Here is a 21,508-nt window from a genome sequence, read left to right as displayed (position 1 = left end):
ACCTGGCGCTACTGCGATGCCAGATTCTTTCGAAACATCTGGCACAAACTCTGAACGTCGCAGCCATTGCGAGGATAATTTATCTTTTCATTCTGGCCATTCGACAGATGGCGATAGTGCGGAAACACAAATTTGATGCCACATTGGCCAAACTAGAACGAGCAATGATGATTCATGCGCGAGCACTTGGTCCCGACACTGGGCATGGCACCAACACTGGCCACATACGATCTTCTCATCAACATGTCAAATCGTACCATACATGTACTACAACTATTATAGCAAACATACTATACTTTATTAACATGCTTCAAATACGTTCTTAAGCGGGTGTCAGGGAATCATTTGATGTAACAGCGAAGAAAGAAGAGGCACATGAGAGACATTCATCTCCAATGAGGAGGACAATCGGAAGAACAAAATGAAAAAGCCCATATGAGGGTATGAAGATTTGAATGTGGTTGTGAGTGGCCATGAAGGTGGAGAGAGGAAAGAATAAGGCGGCCCAGGGAGAAGAAACTTTTCATACATACACAGCTGAACAAATTGGAACATATAAGATACAAATCGAGCGGGGTATCGGGGCCTAGACCAGGTATGCATCTTCGCGGAGATGCCATCCATCATCGTCATCAGTATCATAATCATCAGCATCGTCACCATCCACATTTCGGTGGCGACGAATCCGCCTGGATGAGACACCTCGGCCGGCAGGCATGAAATCGTTGTCATCATATGCGCGCGAGTTGATCATAGACTCAGTGACTTCAGAGTGATCATCCAGCGTGTCCGAGTCGCGGCTCAGATAAGACGTACCACGGCGACCACGTGAGCCGAGCGATTGAGGTGCTGATGCGTGCCGTGGCTTTCTAGGTTTAGCACGGATTGAGACAGGTGCACGAGTCGATCCGCTATCGGTGGTGACACTGGGTGCTTTCCACGATGGCGCTCCGCCGGAGCTTGTGCCGCCTGAACCAGCGGGCCTAGGAGCTTCGGCTAAACCTGCACGGCGGCTGTTCGCACTGCTGCGCGAATACGTGCCACCGTAGTAACGGGTCTCGCTCGCAAGCGTGCTGGACTCATCGGACATGCGATCCGAGACGCTTGGATCACTGTAGGCAACACCGCGGCGATTCGGAGGATGCTCTGCGAGCGTCGAGCGAGACCATTTGTCGGAATAGCTTTCGCGGAGAGTGCTATCGTAGGAGTACTTCTCGTCATAGTGTGGGCCGTACATCCTCGCGCCACGTGCCTCTGGATTTGCATGATACAACATGGGATTGTGGACGGACGAGAGTGGAGCAGCAGGCTTGTGTTTGTATTCCCATGCGCGATTCCCCCATTCATAGAATGGCTCACTGATAGAATCTTGGTCAAGGAACATGAAAATATAAGCGCCCACAAGCAGATCAAAAGCTAAGAAGGCCGCCTGGATACCAAACGTAGCATAGGCCATACCGACGACCCAGTTGATCATGTCACACAAGTGGTTCCAATTGGACGGCTTTGGGTAGTGGTAGTATCCGTTCCACTGGCAGTTTTCATGTCCTCGGTAGTCAGCCGCATACGCCAATGCACCACTGATCCAGATAGCCGACATCGCAAATTGAAATAATATCTCCAGTTTCATGGTGAACAACACACTCATCATACTTCCACGACGCATCATCTTGAGTGAGGGCAAGAAAATATAGTATCCAAAATACATGATAGATGTGAAAATGCCCATAAATAGAATGAAGATCATGGAGCTGAGGGGAGGAAATACCATTGGTCGATGACTGAGAAAATAATTAATTATGATCGCCGTCATGATAGCCGATGCGAGCGCCATCAAGCATACCAAAATTGTAAATATGATGCGTATTGCCATCAGCACTTTCGGGTTAGGCGCCCAAGCCATGCTATGTGGCTGCTGAGCCGGCGTCGATAGTGAATAACGCTCTGGCAGCACCATAGTTCGTTGGTCGATGCTTGTGGTGTTGTGAGTAGATGCAGTCGAAAAATCACGTCAAGCTAGAAGACGAAACAAGAAGGTATAAATAGGTGGTGGACAGCGAGAAAATGACTAGGAGGGGTGACCGTACGTCAGAACGGACGACGGGTGGTTTTGGGCGAAGCAATGCGAGAGCCGGAGGTTCTCTGAGAAACTTTTGCAGGATACCACCAAGTCCTAAAGGAATGAGTGTCTCGCGCCTAGGGTAAGATCGAATGTAGTAATCGTTGTCCACTTCGGCGTTGATGCGAAGACTTTTTACCCCACGATCTCATGTGCTAACCAACGTAAACTAGCACACTACATGCAAGTCTTACTATGAGTGGCCCAAATTCTGCGTTGGGTGACAATCAGCTCCACTTTGGTCCCAAATTTGGAAGGAAGCGCCATCTTCTTCTAGTCCGCGACTTGTTGGGGCTACTGCACGTGATCGCGCGCTGCATGCTGGGAGGGGTGGAGCATGGTAGGACATGCGGCGACGGTGTGCGCTTACACACTCATCTGCATGTTGATTTTGCCGTGCGGAGAGTAATTAAGCAGTTGCACATCATCAGGACGAATTTCGTCGATAGAAGTGACATTTCGACGAATGTGAACCGTGGGGAAGGCTCGGGGCGTGCGTCTCAGCTGTTCTTGCAGGGGATGGACATGGTCTAAGTAGACGTGTGCATCCCCCATCACGAGTGTGAATTCGGCCGCCTCACAGTCTGTCACGGCAGCGATAAAGTGCGTGAGCAAACTGTAGCTAGCAATATTGAAAGGCACACCGAGGCCAAGATCGCAAGATCGCTGGTACATCTGGCATTTGAGACGCGGCCGTTGGCCTTTAGACATCGCGTCCGTCGTGGGCATCGACACGAAGAATTGACAAAGGATATGGCATGGCGGCAAGGCCATCGAATCCAGGTCCGCCGGGTTCCATGCACAAAGCAAAATGCGGCGGTCTGCTGGATTGTGACGGATTTGGTGGATTACCTGAGCGAGCTGATCTACACCTTGCCCCGTGTAGTCCGTGTCAGCGTCGATGTATTTGGCGCCAAAGTGACGCCACTGGAAGCCATAGATTGGACCTAGATCGCCCTCGCGGCGATGCGACAATCCGCGTCTCTGTAGGAATTCTAGAGAGCCATTTCCATCCCATATGTGCACATCGCGCTCAGAAAGGCGTTTGGCATCAGTACAACCGGCGATAAACCACAGAAGCTCTTCGAGAACGCCGCGGAAAAACACACGTTTCGTCGTAAGTAGAGGAAGCTTCCCGCCGCTCAGATCGAATTTGAGGGTTCGAGTAGGCGCAAATTGAGCAATGGTGCCTGTTCCTGTGCGATCGGCGCGTATTTCTCCGTGACGGATGATGGATGACACGAGGTTAAGATACTGGTACTCTTCATGGACCTTTCCTCGCACAGCGACGCTGTTGGATTGCACATCAAAGTTGGGCGACAGGAGACCACCAAGGACCGGTTCATTGAACGTATGGTGTGTGTAAGTCAAAATGGCTGTGCCGGTGGTGCCCATGGTGACAGCCTTCGACAGATGCATAGAGAGACCCAAGAAGCGACCGATCAGAACGCTACTAAAATGGCCATGTGTGAATAGAACGACATCCTTCCGTGTACTTTGGTGCATCGCACGAATACAACGTACGACGCGATCTGCACGTTCACTAATCTGCTGAGGAGATTCGCCTGGTAGGTTGGGGTCTGTCTCGTGATCTGGTGTGCCATGTTCATAGATGTTCCATTCCGGCACACTTTGTCGAATGTGCACTGTAGTAATTCCTTCATACGCCCCATAATCCCACTCACGGCAGTCGTCCAACACCTTAACATCGGGAAGGCCTAAGAGCTGCCGCTGCTTGTCATTCCCCAGTACACATTCCAGTGTCTGTGCGCACCGTTGGCGCGGACTCCGAAGGATATGTCCGATGCGGGAGGGACAAAGAATGGCGTCATTAGAAAACCCAACGAGCTGGTCGCCAAATTGCGACGCTTCTGCCATGCCTTCTTCCAGCAATGGGAGATCGGTGCGTCCTGTGTGCTTACCACACTTGGACCACTCCGTAACGCCGTGGCGAATCAAAACCAAACGCGGCATGGGCTCCGACATGACTTGTGTTAAGCGCGTGTCGGGTAAAAGAGAGAAATATCAGCAAGGTTGGGGGTTTGGAGTCGTGGGGTGAAGGCGGGTGGTGTTGCCCGCGATACTTGTGGGTGAACGCGATCTAGCCCAAGTCCACTTTTCTTAAGATGCACACACACACACACACACACCAAGGATGAACCGAGCGCGTGCGCTTAAGCCGCGACGCAGGGAGGGGTTGGGCCGAACAATCGCGCTATTCAAAGTAGCAGCGAGTCACACACACTGCCTGCGAGGGAGTGTTGAAGAGCCGTGATCACCTGCCTACTAGGCAACATATTTGAGCACTACGCGACAACACGCCCACTCCCGTCCGCCAGTAAGCAGTGTAGCAGCCACAACGACAGCCACCTCTCCACCCCTGCTTATGTGCACCAGGACCTCTCGCCTGCGACCAGAGGGGATAGATATTCGGCCGAGATATCCATTGCTTTGAATCGCAAAGAAAGACGTGGGACGTGTTGTCGGGCGCGAGAGACGAATATCGGACGTCCACGAGGAAGCTCATCACAAGCGAGATAGAGCGTCTTTGTTCTTGCATACTTGGAAGGCTGCATCATGGACCCACGCCCACAAATGATGCGCGGGCCTTCTCCGAGGCCACCTGCGTCTGCATCTGGTCCAACCATGCAGCAGGTAGGACGACCTCGGCCACCCCAGCCACAACGAAGTCCGGCTCCTGGCTCTCGCGCTCAGGTGCGTCCGTCTCATGTGCCTATGGCCGGTCGTCGTAGTCCAATGCCACCATCACGCTCCCCGGTACCGCTAGCGCGCTCGCCTGCGCCTGGCGCCCGTCCTTCCATGGCGCCACGATCACCAGCGCCTGGTCCGCGTCCGTCACCTGCTCGGTCACCCGCGCCAGGCATGCGTCCCATGATGCCGCCACGCTCACCTGTTCCAAGCATGCGTCCATCTCCTGCTCGCTCGCCATTGCCCCGTCGCACTGGTGTGTCGCCTCGGCCTGGCATGCCAGTGTCGCCAGCACATGCTGCGCAAGCAGCCACAGCTGCAGCCACAGAAGCATCTCAGGCAGCCATGACGGCAGCTCCTGGCGCTGGCGCAGGAGCCGGTGTCACGAGACCCTCAGCTTCGACAGGAATCGAGGCGCCTATGAGCCGCATGGGATTGCAAGGTGCGCCAGTTGGCTCGACCGTCCGTCCATCTGCAGCCCCAATGGCCCCTGCTGCTACACCTGCGGCTGCACCTGCAGCATCGGCATCAGTAGCGCCACCAGCGGGACCTGCTCGTTCCAAGCGCGCTGCGCGTGCCTATCACAAGGATGCATCTCCTGCGCTAGCTTCCAGTGGATGGAACGACGTGGTGGCTCGTCCCCCGCCCATACAGGCAGCGTGGCAGCAGCAGGCAGCTGCACGGGTCGACTACCGGCAGGCACAGTCGCCCCAGTCCGCACCCGAAGACAACTTTGATTCTGCGCTGGATCAGATGCCTGGCACGCGCAATGTGTTATCGACGGCGCAGCTAGCGGCGAATCGAGCTGCAATGAGAACCAATCCCGTCCACCCGGCGGTGCCAACGGCAGGCGCTATGCCCAGCGCAGGTCTGCCACCGACTATGGCACCAGGCATGGGCCAGCCAGGCGTTGCAGGCATGGAGCGGGCCACGAGTCGGCCCAAGATTGATCCTGATCACATCCCTAGCCCTGTCGATGCACAGTATGCGGACCAGCAGTTCTACTACCACGACATGTACGGCACATGTAGCCGCGAAGGCATGCCGCTCAGCACGACCAACTTTGCTGCGATGGACCAGGGCAACTGTTCGCCCAAGTTTATGCGTCTCACGACGTATTGCTTGCCGGCGACCGACGAAATCGCAAATACGTCCAAGCTGCCCATTGCGCTCAATGTACAGCCGTTTGCCCAGCTCCGTGCTGACGAAGAGCGTGTGCCGCTGGCCGACACGGGCGAATCGGGACCTCCGCGCTGCAACCGGTGTCGGGCTTACATCAACCCATGGTGCTTGTTTGTGGAAGGCGGCATGAAGTGGATCTGCTGCTTGTGTGGCTGTGCGACAGAAGTATCCCAGGACTACTTCTGCAACCTTGATATCAATGGGCGCCGAGCGGATCTAGAGTCACGGCCAGAACTCACTCATGGCTCGGTGGACTTCTGTGCCCCCAGAGAGTACTGGGCTGTCCAAGCGCCGGCAGACGTCTCGGCCATGCTACCTGTGCCATCCATCGTGCCCACATACACGACAGAGCTCACGACATCCACACGCTTGCAGGATAACATCGACCGTCTTGGCAACGCGCAAGGCGAGTCGGAGAGCACTAGTGCAGCAGCCAAGGCTGCAAAAGCGGCAGGTAACGCTGCGCTGGAGACACTGCATCTCGGCAAGGGGCAAACGACCGTGCGGGCGCCCCGACCGCTCACGCATCTATTCTTGATCGATGTAAGCTTCAGTGCCGTACGCTGCGGTGCCTTGCAAACGTGTGTGCGAGCGATTAAGCAGGCTTTGTACGGTACAGAGGTCGCCGCGCCCGCTGCCGAGCAGGGCGTGCCGGGCTTTGGCTTGCCGCCGGGCAGCCAAGTTTGTATCATGACGTTTGACCAGTCATTACACTTTTACAACCTCGATCCGCAGCTGGAGCAGGCGCAACAGCTGGTCATGGCCGATCTCGAAGACCCATTCATCCCCATTAGCGAAGGACTTCTCGTTGATCCCTGGGCCTCTCGACATGTGATCGAGGGCCTGCTAAACGACCTGCCGGCGAACTTTGCGAACTCGACCGTCGCTGAGGCGACCCTAGGTGTTGCGACTCAAAGTGCACAAGCCGTGCTCAATGGGATCGGTGGTCAGCTGAATGTATTCTTGTCGACGATCCCGACGGTCGGGCCCGGTAAGCTAAAGCACCGTGAAGACACGAAATTGTATGGAACCGACCATGAAAAGAACCTGTTTGGTCCACAGGATGTTTTCTACCACAAACTGGGTGAGGAGTTCGCCCTGGCCGGTGTGGGTGTCAACATCTTCTTTTTCCCTAGTCAATACATCGACGTGGCTTCTATTGGGTTTATGGCATCAGAGTCGGGTGGTGAAGTATTTTTCCACCCACGATTCGACCCAGTTCGCGATGGCTCGCGTGTCATGGCCGAGGTGCAGCGCCTCGTGCTCCGCGAAACTGCTTACAATGTCACCATGCGTGTGCGGTGCTCGCCTGGTTTGCGCGTTGTCAAGCAGTTTGGCAACTTGCACATGCACGGCATCACCGATGTCGAGGTCGGCACGTGGGATGCCGACAAGGCCTTTTCCGTGCTCATGCGCCACGATGGCCGCTTGGAGGAATCGCGTGAGGCGTATTTCCAGTGCGCCACCCTGTACACGACAGCGACAGGGGAGCGGCGTGTACGCTGCCACACGCTTGCTGTGCCTGTGACATCGGCACTGGGCAATGTGTTCCGTTATGCTGATATGGACTCGGCTGTCGCCTATTATGCAAAAGAAGCCGCGACACTCGCCTACACCAAGACACTCAAGGACGTCCGCAGCTATTTGACGTCGAAATGTGTGTCCATTCTCCTAGCCTACCGCCGTAACTGCGCATCCTCTACAAGTCCAGGCCAGCTGATCTTGCCGGAAAGCTTCAAGCTTTTCCCATTGTATGTACTTGCTTTGATCAAAAACAAGGCGATCAAGGGTGGCAATGTCACGTCGGATGTGCGTGTATTTTTCTTCCGCCTCTTGTTGTCTCAGGGCGTCGGCGCCATCATGTCGCTCCTGTATCCCCGTATGATTGCATTACACATGCTTAGCCCCACGGATGGCGTCCCGATTCAGCCAGCCGAGGGCCTGACGCCCGAGAAGCAAGCCATTGACAATACTCTAATCCGTTTCCCACAAATGCCGCGGCCGATGCGCCCGTCCTTCATGCGTATGGAGCCCCATGGCGCTTACCTGCTCGATAATGGCGAATGGTGCTTGCTTTGGCTCGGCGCGCAAGTCAGTCCCAAGTTACTGGAGGACCTGTATGGTGTTACATCGCTGGATGAGCTGGACCCGCGTATGACCAGCCTCCCGGTCCTGCCAACACCACTCTCTCAACAGGTTCGCAACATTGTACAGGGCCTGGCGGAGCAGCACGGGAAGATTTCTCTTCAGGTTGTGATCGCGCGCCAAAATCGCGACGGCATGGAAGTCGAGTTTGCCAACAACCTCGTGGAAGACCAGAATAACGACGCTATGAGTTATGTGGACTATCTATGCCATGTCCATCGCGTCATTTCATCCGATATGAACTCGGGCCGAGACGAAAAGGATGCAAGTGCGTCACTCTGGAAAGGTTTCATATAGAGGCAGCCAGCCAATCAGCTAGTCAACCAGCTCGTCTGTCCGCCGGACAGCATCGTCACTCACATGCTTTCATACTATCCGCACATTTCTGTGGATGCTCGACAGACGTGCACGGCGTCTTGCGCCGTCTCCACGTGGCTACCACTCACGTGGCTATTCCCCAGACGCTCACTCACTTTCGATCAGCCTTTGAAACACTCACACTCGTACAAGAGCACGTTCACTTGGTCCTGTAATACGCAGCACTGCTCTCTCTTTTTTTTTCTCTCTGCGAATCGGGCGCTTACAAATTGTTTTACAACCTAGGACCAGCAAGCCATGGGCCAGGCAGTTCAGCAGGGCGTGCCCACGCAGGCAGCGGAATCTACGCCCGTGCCACAGCAGCCCGGTCTATGGACGAGTCTTATAGCTGGTGGATGCGCTGGTGCAACGAGTCGCACCCTTGTAAGTCCGTTAGAGAGATTAAAAAGTACGTAAGATTCACGTTCGAATAAATGCCTTGCTCACATCTATCTCAGTCATCATGTATGTATGCAGACACGCACTGTCTCTCGACTGACCGTGTAGGCAAGTCCAGCCGGCTTCTGCTGATGGCAAAAAGACGTATCCGGGCGTGTGGAAAGGCTTGTCTCGCATATGGCAGGAAGAAGGATTCTATGGTTTCATGCGTGGCAATGGATTGAATTGTCTGCGCATTGCTCCATACAGTGCGGTTCAATTTGCAACGTACGAGTCGATGAAGCGCGCCCTTCTTCGATTCTCCAGCTTCCGACAACAGCACTTGGGTTTTTCCGATAAGGCCTCTTCATCTCACTCTACAGAATTACATACCTTTGAACGCCTTGTCGCTGGTGCTGTTGCTGGCTTTACGAGTGTCGTATCAACGTACCCACTGGATCTTGTGCGTGCGCGCATTTCCATCGCCTCAGCGTCCATGTATACAACAGCTGGGACTAGTACTACTGTGCTTCCGCGTGTTCCTGGCGTTTGGGAGACCACAATGAAAGTATATCGTGACGAAGGTGGATTTCGTGGTTTGTACCGAGGGTGTATCGCCACGAGTCTTGGCGTGGCGCCCTATGTCGCATTCAACTTTGTATTTTATGAAAGCGCGCGCTCATTCTTGACAAAGTCGGATGGCACACCACCTGGTCCTTTCACAAAACTGTGTATCGGTGCATTTGCTGGCGCCGTGAGCCAGACACTGACATACCCCGTCGATGTAGTTCGTCGTCGCATGCAAGTATCTGGCATGAAAAACTCTAGCTTGGGTGTGCAAGACAAAGGTGTGTTTTGTTCGGAATCTAACTCGCAGGTGGTCTCGACTCTCTTCGAAACATGGTCGCTGCTAATGGCATTCGCGGACTATATCACGGTCTTTTTCCCAACCTCCTCAAGGTGGCACCATCGACTGGCGCCTACTTCCTCACATACGAGCTTGTTGTTAGTCTTTTCTCCAATATGTGGACTTGACGAATTTGCATTTTCTACAAACGATTAGTCTATCTTCTGTGGTCACCTCTGCACATTCGCGAAAATTACAAGAGTCAAATTGTCTAGTGAAGCGTAACGCCAGTGATATATGTCCGTCATAGATTGTCTTTTACATCAGAATTGAGCATTACACAAGGTAGTAGGTAACGAAGTGGTGATGTGTATGGATACGCAAGTGGGGAAGAAAGCACCAGCTCCCTTTTCTCACAGTAGAACAACGAAGCACATTTCATGCTCATGGGTATATCATTTACTCGTCAGGCGTCGGGTAGCGGTTGCTAGATGCAATCAAGTGATGCTGCAGGTTCGATCCTGGCATGTCACGCGGTCCAGTCATTCTTGCCGGGATGTCGTTCCAGTGCGTCGTCGATTCAGGCATCAACACAGGTCCCTGGCTTGTACTCGGGGGCACATAATACGTCTGCACCTCGTTCGTTGATTCCGACGTCATTAGAGGTCGTGGCCCAAACATCGGAGGGGCCAGTGCCTGCGACGTAGACTGTGGTGTACTCGCACTAAATTCAGATGCAGGTTGCGACTTGGTCATCCCGGTGATAGGGATGACCGTGGAAAGAGGTGCTTCTGCTGCATCGTGGGGCAGCATTGATACATTCGTCGTAGAACCAAGCAGACTAGCCCGTGACTCATTCGTTTGCATCGTGGGTGCCGCATGCGGCGCGCTGTATGGCGTACCAACGCGTGTCCACGCATTAGGAGTCGTTCCCATCGTCTGGGTAGATGCAGGTCGACCGATAGAAGCGTAATTTGCCGCATTCTGTTGATTCCGCTTCATGCGCCACAGTAGGAAAGCTAACGCGGCCAACAATACCGAACCAACCACTACACCGACCACAATGCCCGCAATTGCACCGCCCGACAGACCATCATCGTCGTCAGTCCTGGAGCCAGGAGATGGTGCATTTTTCTGGAAGTTGTTATTGTTCACCGGTGCTGGAAGACGAGGCGGTTCGTCTCCGGGCTTCAAGTTCAGCGGGACATCTCCTAGGCCCTTTCCACCCAAAAAGACATACTTGCCGTGACTTGGTATTCCATTGACCGTGGCAAAAAGCAATGCTGGACCTGGCACAAAAATATTCATGTTTGTTGGCATAGGGTTGACAATAAAAGTCACAGAACCATCATGATGTACTTCATACGAGTTCTCTAGTTGTAAGGATCGCTGGCCAAAGTTAACAGCGTGTGTTGAAAAACCTGGTCGAATCACCATGAACTTGGTCTTATTGGCCATGTCGTTCGCGTTGTTGTCTGGATTCATGTAATTCGCATCGATGGTTACATTGAACGACTTGCCCCCATATTTGATAACATCAGGCATGCCCTGTGGTTTTGGCCTTGGCTCAAAGTAATACTCTGGGTACCACTGCTCCAGGACGTATGTGGTGTTAAATGCTTCATACTGACTGTCAATCTGATCATTTGGCGGAAGCCGAGCCACATCCATGTGAGGATTTGATCCAGCGACGAGAACGGAGCCATCGGGAACGAGGATGGCCGACGAATGATACAGACGAGCAATCTTGGACGATCCGAAGCCTTCATACTTCAATCGCTTGCCTTTGGGCTGTTCTGGATCGAAAAGGACAGGTCGGTACGTTGGCTTCTGACTCATGCCCTCCATGTGCACAACATTTCCCTGCTTGTCCTTAGCCGTGTTCCACGTAGTGTTTCCATATCCCGCCACACCACGAGAAGCACCGTTCACAATCACCATTTGACCCGTTGGCAGATGAATAAACTGCCCCATACTGCGAGGTTCAGGCAAAGTCTCCTCGCGAACATACTGAACATTTTCGACATTGGATCCATCCGCGTTTTCAGGCGTGATTGACGAACAATCAGTGCTCCCTGGCTGTTCAAACATATTGACTCTCGGGGCTTTATAATCACCCCATTGTTCATCAGTAATATTATTGAATCCACCGCAAAACAAGATGGTAGGAGTGTACTTGTTGGCGGGAGTGAGAGGCATCATGGCGGTAGCACCAGATGCTGGATACACCCGAATGATCTGATCAGGCATATCAGGCAAGTCATGATATGAGTCTTTCTGCCAATCCCACAAAGTGGTACTGTAGTTTGCTTGCATGAAAATACGGCCTGACGGCATCAAGTAAGTGTGAGCGTACATATTCAGACCACTCGTTTTCACCATAAAGTCATGAACCGCAGGTTTGGGTTTGTTGGTAGGGGGCCAAAACTCATAAGAAGGGTTCGCGCCGCCCTGGTCCCATTTGCCTGGCGTCGGATTAGGATTATCAGTCGCGTACGCGGGATCGACGTTTGGATAGTTGCGATTAATGAATCCGCCATTCGTCGCGCCTCCAATAAGAACAACAGATCCATCTGCCAGGCCCTCAACACCAGGGTACCAACGCGGAGAGTCCATCTGGTTGGGGCTATTGTATTCATCGATCCATTCCAGCTGGGAGCTGTCTTCGTTTGGCTGCATGAGCCGAACAACACGTCGTCCATCATAATCTTGATACGGCGCGGCTGGTCCGGAGCTGATGGAGCCATCCTGGTTCTTCACATTGATACCACCATAACTAATGGCGCTGTTACCACCCACCACAATATAGGACCCATTCCCCAGCGTGGAGCCAGCCGCGCAAAAGGGGTTTGTAGTCGCATCGATTCCACGAACCGAGTAATCAGTCAAATTTACAAGTGAAGCCCATGTTGGTTTCCCAGATGCCGTCTTTGCACGGTTATTCTCGACCTTGTCAAATATAAACGCTGTATCTTGGTTGGCCAAACCCAACATCATAGCAGATGCAAGTGAATCTTGAGTCACGATTTTATATTGGAGCTTTAGGTCCTCATTATCGTTTTTTGCGAGGACAGCATTTCCTCCAAAAAGACTCAGAAAGGCCAACAAGATAGGCAATGTAGCCTTCATGCTGTGCAACGTCTAGAGGAGCAAGGGTAAAGCTGGGTTGAAACCGGGGGAGGGGGCGTGTCAAAGAGCCAGATGCGCTGTGGATAGTGCGCGAATATATCAACTAACACTCTAGCCTTGAAGTGCAAAGTCGATTACTATGGGACATACGCCCTGTCAGGAACGGCACATACTTGGCTGTGTGTCAAGCGAAAGCTGCAAAAATCGGTACAATGCCGTCATCATGCAGCGTCTGGTATGCACTCCACATGTGCAAAATGTACAGAAACAATTTTGAACCAATTCCTGGGGGCCTGTATTAGAAAGGGACGAGCGTTGCAGATTCACTAATGCACTCTGATGCATAGAGCAGCTCAAATGTAGAGCAATGTGTGCGTCAAGCATGGGGTCGGCAGGGCGCGCGCCGTGTCATGTGATGCCGCAGCTCCTTGTCGTGGTCAGATCGTTCGCCGACACAGCTCTGATTTATCGGCCTGGAACTCCCTCATCCCGGCCGAGCACCTGCGAAAGTTGGCTTGCTGAGCTTAACGAGATTCCTGCCCAACACGGACCTGCATTGTCGGCCAGTGTTGCTCACTACCGAAGTCGGGGATCAGATTGGGTTGCTTCGTTAATAGTTTTTTTCTGAACTATCTTCCGCGTGTTGGTTTCTATTACCCCTCCCTACTCTCTTTCTATTTGTGGTGTGTCTTATTGACCCTCCAAGCACCTTCTGATTTTTTGTGGTACTTGATTCACACTTTTCTCCCCGTTTCATCGTACTCCTGTTATTAAATCGCGGTATGGCCAAAGTTTATGTCGGCAATCTGAGCTGGAGTACGACTGACGATGGACTCGCGCAGGCGTTTAGTCCGTATGGTCAGCTTACTGACTATATTGTCATGAAAGATCGAGACTCTGGTCGCTCCCGCGGTTTTGGTTTCGTTACTTTTATGACTCAGCAGGAGGCCGATGCTGCCATCATGGCCCTCAACGAACAGGAGCTAGATGGTCGTCGCATTCGAGTCAACATGGCAAACTCGCGCCCCCCTATGGTGCATGGAGGCATGACGGGGGCAAGCCTCGGATACAGCGGCTTGACCGGTGGCTATGGTGCTGGTGCTTACGGCGCCGCGCAACCTGCCTACACTGCGTATGCGCAGCCTGCCGGATTCGGTTATGGTCATCAAGCAGCATATCCCGCTTATCAGCAACAACCTTATGGTGCACAGCCAGCTGCATTCCCCCCAACCCCTGGATTCGCACCTCAGCAGACTGTTTACCCGTACGGTGCGCAACAATTTCCTCCCCCCGCCCAAGGCTACCAAGGGCAACCTTCGCCTAGTGTGCCAGGGTATGGAAGCCAAGGATATTAAACGATGTAATGCGATCCTGTGGTGTTGAGTACGCTTTCTCCTCAACTGGTTGGATTTCCCTCACTTGCATCATAGACGTCACCCCTTCCACTTTCATTGGTTTGCCTTTCCTCATCGACTTGGGCAGCTTTCACAGTTCATGCGCATATTCTCAGTGCGCTTCTAGACGGCGTTAACCACTACCTACTTGTATGTATGTTTGTATTTATACATACGCACACCGACTAGTGGCATTCGTCTGCACGGTGTTTTGCTGCTATAACGCAAATTTACTCAGTCATTTCTCATCGACCACTGGCCGCATTGGCTACTTTTGCACATAAACTACGACCCAAAGCAATACTGACTCTGTAGGTCGATTTCGTTTTCCTATGTACAAAACATTCGTCCAACAGTCCATTCGGTTTGTCCGTTCACCAGTGAATTCTGCACCTACTGTATACAAATGCACAGGCACGAAAACATCCTAGGGCAGCTACATTTTTGAGAGTGACTTCAGCGAGATCAGATCACTGAGTACACACGAACAATATCGTCGCTGTAGCCAGCGAACAGAGTCTGACCATCAGCAGACCAAGCAAGCGAGAGACACTCAGGCTCCTGGGCATTCTTGCCGAGGCCTGGGAACTCAGGCTTGAGCTCATCAACAATCGACTTGCTCTCCAGGTCGAAGATCTTGATGCACGACGAAGTCGCAGCACAGAGCCAGTAGCGGTTCGGCGAGAATACTAGCGCATTCACAACATCACCAGCCTCCAAAGAGTAGAGGTGCTTGCCATCCGACAGCTCCCAAAGCATCGTAACGCCGTCTTTACCGCCCGAGGCGCACAGTGAGCCATCAGGCGAGATAGTGACGGTGTTAATGTAGCCTTGGTGGCCGTAGTGGTTGGTGAGCAGCTTGCAGCGGTTCAGCTCCCAAACCTAATTGGTCGTTAGTTTTACCACATCTTATTGTAGTATGCCCCCTGTGCAGACACTGTGTGCGTTTGTGAAGAGTGAATAACGAAGTCGACAGAACCGACAGTCGCGCAGAACATCATACATCGAGTAAGGCGGTAAATGAGAAATATAAAAAAGGCGCTCAGTGATCTTGGTGGTTTGGGTTATTCTCACCGGTCTGCTTACGAGCAGATCTCCATAGTAGCAAATATATCACACCTCTTCATTGCACCATGAAAACCGACGGATACAGCGTCTATATCCACAGGACACAATCCGCAACACAGACACAAACGCACACATATGCAACCAGGGAATTCAACAACGTACCTTCACAACCTTGTCCCAGCCAGCAGACACGATGACCGGGTTCTGAGGGCTTGGACTGAAGCGAACGCAGCTCACCCACTCCGTGTGACCGTCCTCAGTAATGTTGAACTTGCAGTCGCCAAGCGTGTTCCACAACTTGATAGTACGGTCACGACTTCCGGACACAATCTGGCGGTTGTCGGGGCTAAAGCTCACACTGAGAACGTCGCCAGTGTGACCAACAAAGCGACGCGTTGTCTGACCCGTGTTCAGGTCCCAGAGACGGAGGGACTTGTCCCACGAGGCCGACAAAGCAAACTGGCCGTCAGAAGAGATCACCACATCCGACACAAAGTGATTGTGACCGTGCAGAATCTTCTTAGGGTAGCCGTAGTTGGTGTCATCGCGCGAGAGCTGCCAGACGATAATCGTCTTGTCACGCGAAGCTGTCAGCAGGAGGTCTGGGTTCTCCTGCGACGTAGCAATGGCCGTCACCCAACCCTTGTGGCCAGACAGGCTACCCTTGTAAGTGAGAGACTCAGACCTGTGCAATGGTTAGTCATGCCCGGCCAATGGATGAACATGCTTTCATCTGAGATACACACATGTCGATCGATGCCAGAGGTTCTAGGCGTTGCTAGTGGTGGTACAAACAATCTTATTAGGCCGCCCAAGTCCAGGACACTCTCGACGGACTTCGCGAAATAGAAACTGCGCTGCGTAGCGATAGGGTCGCGTGCGAGAAACTATATTCTTTGACACTCCACACATCACGTGCTATTTGCAGTTCTGATCGGCCGACACATTTGCCGCTGTGTGAGCCCACCTTCGAAAGGGTTTGGGCCGGCAGGCAGAATTGTAGCGTCACACACGTAGCATACCATGGCGCCTAAGATCGACCCGAACGAAGTTAGGGTATGTACAAGCACGCATGATTGTGTCTTGTCGACGACGTGGATTGCTTACGCTCCATGACAGATCATTTACCTGCGTACGACCGGTGGTGAGGTCGGCAACCCCGCGGCGCTCGCCCCAAAGCTGGGTCCGCTCGGTCTGGTACGTTTCCCTGGCATGCATGGTACGAAAGTTTCGACGAAGAAACTTTGCACCGCCTCGGCCTTATGGGCCTGTATGCTCTCACTTGGTTAGGATGGTCCGCTAACGTGCGACAGGCGCCTAAGAAGATCGGTGAAGACATTGCTAAGGCCTCGGGCGAATGGAAGGGTCTACGTGTGACAGTTCAGTTGACGGTTCAGAACCGCCAGGCTGCCATCGCGATTGTTCCATCTGCTTCATCGCTGGTCATCAAGGCTCTCAAGGAGCCCCTGCGTGACCGCAAAAAGACGAAGAATATCACGCACAGCGGCAACATTCCTATTGACGAGATTATCGAGATCGCGCGGACGATGCGCTACAAGTCGTTTGGTCGCACTCTCGCCAGCACGGTGAAGGAGATTCTTGGTACTTGCCAGAGTGTCGGTTGCAAGGTGGACAAGAAACACCCACACGATATCATTGAGGCCATTGACGAGGGTTCGATCGAGATCCCTGAAGAGTAAGCAGTCCTAGGGGAGTTGTGTACGATGGTTTGTCAATTAGATGACAGTGCTTGATGGCACACCGGGAGCCAAGTGATTTTTGTGCTCATGGGGTGTCGTTTTCACATTTTGCTTAGTATTACAGCGCACCTGTAGGGATGTCATCACGACATGGGCTTTATCTGTATGCCTTGTCACCAAAAGCAATGTAATACTGATAGTAACTAGTTCGTTCATGGTTGTATCCTTGAGGATGTCGATGACGTGGGCACTATGGGATGTTACAGCACGGCTGTGTATGTCATGTCGTACGGGTGGATAGTGCACCTACACGATAAGTGTGTTCGGATTGGTCTCGATATGAGAATTTGGAAGAATACAGGAAAATGCATAGGAATTTAGTTGTCTGGCACTTTGGCAAATGCGTGACAATCGGGACAGTAAGCCCATAATTGCGAAGTAGGGCCAAAAGACCGGACTGACAGTTGCGGGATACTTTGGCAATGGGGGCCATGGCGCGGAGAAATACTAGTCATATCTTCGTCCATACTGTACGAGTCAACGGCTGATGATGAGGTCGGGGGCTGAAGAAGACCAGGGGTTGTGCGATACGACCACATCCCCCAAGCGCGCATAGGCAAATCACGCTGCTTGGAGCCACCCACGCCCACAGATGCTAGCACGGCTTGGTTTAAATTCGGGGGCAACGGGTAAAACTCGGCAAGTTCATCTGAGCCGGGTAAATGTGACTGCGTACGCTGGGCAGCCGTCTGAGGACATAGGCCATCTGTGCTGGGGTTCGGCGCATCTGTAACGGTATCATCATCATAATGACATTTTCGTTTGATACTTCGCGAGGGACTGGGCTGATGTACGGAGATCATGGACTGTGTGTATTCATACACCGATGAGTCGCACATGACTTTCGCCACGCTGCGTTGTCGCCTTCAGCACATGCAACGTGCACAAATGATGGTACAACCAAATCAGAGGGACGCGGTGCCTTGAGCTGTGGAGATGGCGGACTAGAGTCAAAAAGTCAAATCTTTTTATGTAGGCAAAATGTGTTGAGCGAGAGTAGACGAATCTACAAATAACATCGAGAGCTGGCACTTGTCGCTGAGCGCCCAAAACTAGGCGCATGTGTGGTAAACCATTTTGCATGCAGGGTATTCATGCACGCATAGATGTTTTTTTTTTTAATCCGGCATGATTGTGGAGGGTCAATTCACCCCGATACACACCGCCGGGCGGACGGAGAGAGAGCACCGGCCTGGAGTGGAGCAAGACTATGAGCAGGGCCAATCATTGTGTGTGACCTTACAAGAAGTGTTGCACAGGCCAAGTAATCCAATTTTATCGAGTACAAAGCGGTTTTAAAAAACTCAGAATGTCTTGAGCGCATCATGACACACGCGACGCGTATTGCGTCAACCACGACTATGCCAATCGATTCGACTATTGTACAATATTCAACTTTCCCAGTCCAAAAGTACTCGCGCGAGCGAGCGCAAGGCACGACGAACGAATCAGAGCAATATGGGCGTGCACGTTGGGAGCACATGTCCCTACAACCGCTGTCATGTCGATTCGCTTTGCATGTCGCACAAGGACTACAAATGCCTCGAGCTGTACTCACCATTGAATGGAAACCAGATTCGCCCGCATGTACCCCCGTGATTTTGGTACGTCGCCGTCGAACTTTGTTGTTCGCAGACCAACCATCATACTGACCATTGGAATCTAGGAATCTATCGACTTGCACGCCGCACATGAAACAGCCGATGTCGATGCGTCACTGGTTCAGGTTACATATCATGATACACGCATGGGAGTGCGGTACACGAACGATGCTAGACAAACCAACGAGCCGCTGCGTCGATTTCAGCTGCAGCTTCACAGAGCAGACGATGTGAACGCGCTCGTCGAGCTTCTTGTGCACAGATGCACATGTGTGCCGGCAACGATTTCGGGGAGGAAGATAACTTTATCGCCGCGCAGTGCGACCGGCGATTCAACGCCTCCAGAGAAAGCACGGCAGGGAACGTCGTCACTGTCGTCGTCGTCTACTATTTGGACGCCGACACCACGCCAATCAGCGCGCCGTGCGTCTCGTTCGCCAAACAAATACTGACTAATGCCTCCACTTCTCCGTGCCGGACGGGGTGTGTGGCTTACACACATACAAACCTAAGGTGGGATTGATCCATAACGTACGCGGGGCGCCTCGATTGTGCCAGTAAACAAGCTAGCACCACTGACGTTCGACTTGTCTAGTTGTGTGACACGTCGCGGATTTCTTTTTTTTTGTGCGGACATCGCGAAAATACGTGGATGATATGCCGCACCGAGCAAAGCCAACAGCCAATAAAGCGAGCATAGGTCGCGTGCGCTCGTCCCTCATGATGTCGACGCCATCGGATGGCGATGCACGCGCGACTCACCCACGCCGACGCAGCAGAGACGGCCCTAGGCGATCCAAGTCTGGTACAAGTATGGAAACACTCGCGCGGCGCACGCGCAAACGCACGAATTCCAAAGCGAACATGGCTGACGAACGTGCGCCCGAGTCCACTGACCCACAATGGCAGAGCTCGAGTGCGTCGTCGGATGAGAGTGATGTGCCCATGCTCGAGCTTCGAGCTAGTACGAAACCCAAGCACACAAATGCCGCCGAAGTCAATACTACGAAGCCTCAGCTACATCCCTCGCTCCTGTCCGCAGATGCGCCACCCCCACAACAGCCACAGCCTACTCCAGCGTCGAACGTGTCGCAGCCAACACCTCACATGGTGCCTACAAAGCATGGGCAGCAAGGACCAGCGGAGCGACAGGAAAAGCAAGTGCTGGTGCCAGCTCCCCCACAGCCGCATGCTAACGATCCATGGACGCAACGAAGGCCGTCATCGCCTATATCCCCCACCACGCCCACTCCTCACTCAGGTGGTAACTCCAAAGCAAGCTCACCGCCCCACATGCGCACGTCATCGTCGATGGCATCTATCAACATGATTCTTCAGCACCAAATGAAGCAGCCGGTCGCCCCTGTCGTTGATACCCAGACTGTGGCAGGGAGCCATCAAAGCCTTGAAGAACCCTCGATCGACCCAGATGCGTCTGTGCAATCATCGCATACGGGTGCGCAAGATGCGTTGTACATGCATACTCGCGGAAGTACATCTAATGTGACACTCGATGCCATGGAGCGACCAGTACTGACGCGGGTGAATTCGATGAGGGACCAAGTGAAGGGGCCCTCGGCGCCGCTCATGCGTAGATCTATGAGTATCCACTCGTTTGGCGATGCAACGTCAGGACTTCGTGCCAGTCCCTCACAAATGCAGCTGAACCAATTGCTTTCAGGACAAACGGGACGTCATGACCCACCACGCAAGGCTTCCTTGGACATGCTCGGGATAGGCCGCATGACCGCATCAAAGCCACTAGGCCGGCAAGCTGCATCGTCTATTGCACATTTGCTGGCAGGTGCAAGGCTCAGCGATGCACGAGCCAAGCCGGTGGTGTCGAAATTTTCGCAGCCTTACTCGACCACAGGCGTACACGCCATCCAGACACCAACGGTGCCGGGTGCTGAGCCCGTATCGGAGCATGTGGTAAGCGTAGATGTGCCTCCGAATTCTGTGTACAGTGCGACATCCATTGACCGCGTGATGCATCGCATCGATAAGGATGCACCGCCAGCGGCGCATGACCGTGTGCAGCATCGATACCTATTGGAATATGGCCTGAGTGGACCGCCCATCGATAGTGCGACACTGAGTCGCGCAGAACTTACGCCGCGACTTGAGTCGGGTGTCCTGCTACAGGACCGCGACGAGACACGTGCACAGACGCACGGCCTACGCGGCACGCCGCGTCACAAGTTGCTTGTGCCAGACTCGACAACAACGCTAGGACCCAACATGATTCCCTTCCACTTTATTCATGCGCTGACATCGACGCTGGACCATGCGCTCGCGCTGGATCAAGCCGAGGTGCCAGCCGTAGCATCTCTACTGCCTGGCGTGTCGGACCATGCAGAGGATGAGCTCGATGCGCTCTCGCCGCCGACGTCAACACCGAGCGAGGGCCATGCGCACTTTATCGACAACTACTCGATGCGTGCCATCGCATACACGGCGCAGGCCGTGTCCGTACAGCGATCGCATGCAGCGACGCGACGGTTTGCAGATCCATTCCGCCTGGCGCTAGGCCGGGTCGTTCGCATGTCCGGCTATGCATCGCAGCTGCCAATGGCGCCAGACTTGGACGCACAGCCGCCGCCGCCGCCGCCGCCAACGGTATCGGTCGAGTCGAAACGTGGGGGACCATTGCCGCCTACGTCACTATGGCATGAAAGTGGCCAGCATGACCACCAGAACAAATGGATGTAGTATCAACAAGAGTCGTATTGGAAGTCGTAGTAGAAGAAGTAGTTGCCTCCTCCTCCCGCCTCCCAAAAAAAAATAATAAAGCAACCTAATGTCCTGGCAACAACCAG

General features: G+C 53.2%; 10 protein-coding genes across 10 annotated transcripts; 5 read left to right on the top strand and 5 right to left on the bottom strand.

The window, feature by feature from the left end:
• Positions 1-586: 586 nt before the first annotated feature.
• On the bottom strand, positions 587-1,651 carry MGL_2154 (uncharacterized protein; the record flags this gene model as incomplete). The annotated part of the gene is made up of 1 exon (XM_001730648.1): positions 587-1,651. One exon carries the CDS (start codon positions 1,649-1,651, stop codon positions 587-589), a length of 1,065 nt encoding a protein of 354 aa, XP_001730700.1.
• An 834-nt stretch (positions 1,652-2,485) lies between these two features.
• MGL_2153 (uncharacterized protein) lies at positions 2,486-4,093 on the bottom strand (the record flags this gene model as incomplete). The annotated part of the gene is made up of 1 exon (XM_001730647.1): positions 2,486-4,093. The coding sequence occupies one exon, from the start codon at positions 4,091-4,093 to the stop codon at positions 2,486-2,488; it is 1,608 nt and encodes a 535-aa protein (XP_001730699.1).
• Positions 4,094-4,696: 603 nt separating this feature from the next.
• MGL_2152 (uncharacterized protein) lies at positions 4,697-8,452 on the top strand (the record flags this gene model as incomplete). Its single annotated transcript, XM_001730646.1, has 1 exon — positions 4,697-8,452. The coding sequence occupies one exon, from the start codon at positions 4,697-4,699 to the stop codon at positions 8,450-8,452; it is 3,756 nt and encodes a 1,251-aa protein (XP_001730698.1).
• A 392-nt stretch (positions 8,453-8,844) lies between these two features.
• MGL_2151 (uncharacterized protein) lies at positions 8,845-9,925 on the top strand (the record flags this gene model as incomplete). The annotated part of the gene is made up of 3 exons (XM_001730645.1): positions 8,845-8,921; positions 9,020-9,738; positions 9,768-9,925. The coding sequence occupies 3 exons, from the start codon at positions 8,845-8,847 to the stop codon at positions 9,923-9,925; spliced, it is 954 nt and encodes a 317-aa protein (XP_001730697.1).
• Positions 9,926-10,196: 271 nt separating this feature from the next.
• On the bottom strand, positions 10,197-12,731 carry MGL_2150 (uncharacterized protein; the record flags this gene model as incomplete). The annotated part of the gene is made up of 1 exon (XM_001730644.1): positions 10,197-12,731. The coding sequence occupies one exon, from the start codon at positions 12,729-12,731 to the stop codon at positions 10,197-10,199; it is 2,535 nt and encodes an 844-aa protein (XP_001730696.1).
• Positions 12,732-13,648: 917 nt separating this feature from the next.
• On the top strand, positions 13,649-14,221 carry MGL_2149 (uncharacterized protein; the record flags this gene model as incomplete). The annotated part of the gene is made up of 1 exon (XM_001730643.1): positions 13,649-14,221. The coding sequence occupies one exon, from the start codon at positions 13,649-13,651 to the stop codon at positions 14,219-14,221; it is 573 nt and encodes a 190-aa protein (XP_001730695.1).
• A 504-nt stretch (positions 14,222-14,725) lies between these two features.
• MGL_2148 (uncharacterized protein) lies at positions 14,726-16,240 on the bottom strand (the record flags this gene model as incomplete). Its single annotated transcript, XM_001730642.1, has 3 exons — positions 14,726-15,142; positions 15,491-15,847; positions 16,124-16,240. 3 exons carry the CDS (start codon positions 16,238-16,240, stop codon positions 14,726-14,728), a joined length of 891 nt encoding a protein of 296 aa, XP_001730694.1.
• A 111-nt stretch (positions 16,241-16,351) lies between these two features.
• Positions 16,352-17,028, top strand: MGL_2147 (uncharacterized protein; the record flags this gene model as incomplete). The annotated part of the gene is made up of 3 exons (XM_001730641.1): positions 16,352-16,384; positions 16,448-16,525; positions 16,642-17,028. 3 exons carry the CDS (start codon positions 16,352-16,354, stop codon positions 17,026-17,028), a joined length of 498 nt encoding a protein of 165 aa, XP_001730693.1.
• A 377-nt stretch (positions 17,029-17,405) lies between these two features.
• Positions 17,406-17,927, bottom strand: MGL_2146 (uncharacterized protein; the record flags this gene model as incomplete). Its single annotated transcript, XM_001730640.1, has 1 exon — positions 17,406-17,927. The coding sequence occupies one exon, from the start codon at positions 17,925-17,927 to the stop codon at positions 17,406-17,408; it is 522 nt and encodes a 173-aa protein (XP_001730692.1).
• A 1,482-nt stretch (positions 17,928-19,409) lies between these two features.
• Positions 19,410-21,401, top strand: MGL_2145 (uncharacterized protein; the record flags this gene model as incomplete). The annotated part of the gene is made up of 1 exon (XM_001730639.1): positions 19,410-21,401. One exon carries the CDS (start codon positions 19,410-19,412, stop codon positions 21,399-21,401), a length of 1,992 nt encoding a protein of 663 aa, XP_001730691.1.
• Between the last annotated feature and the right edge of the window lie 107 nt (positions 21,402-21,508).

This window comes from Malassezia globosa, assembly GCF_000181695.2.
Source record: "Malassezia globosa CBS 7966 chromosome Unknown mgl_sf_5.1, whole genome shotgun sequence".
In the NCBI taxonomy this organism is placed as follows: Eukaryota; Fungi; Basidiomycota; class Malasseziomycetes; order Malasseziales; family Malasseziaceae; genus Malassezia; species Malassezia globosa.
Note: the sequence above shows the minus strand (reverse complement) of the source record. Positions and strands in the feature narration are given on the sequence as shown.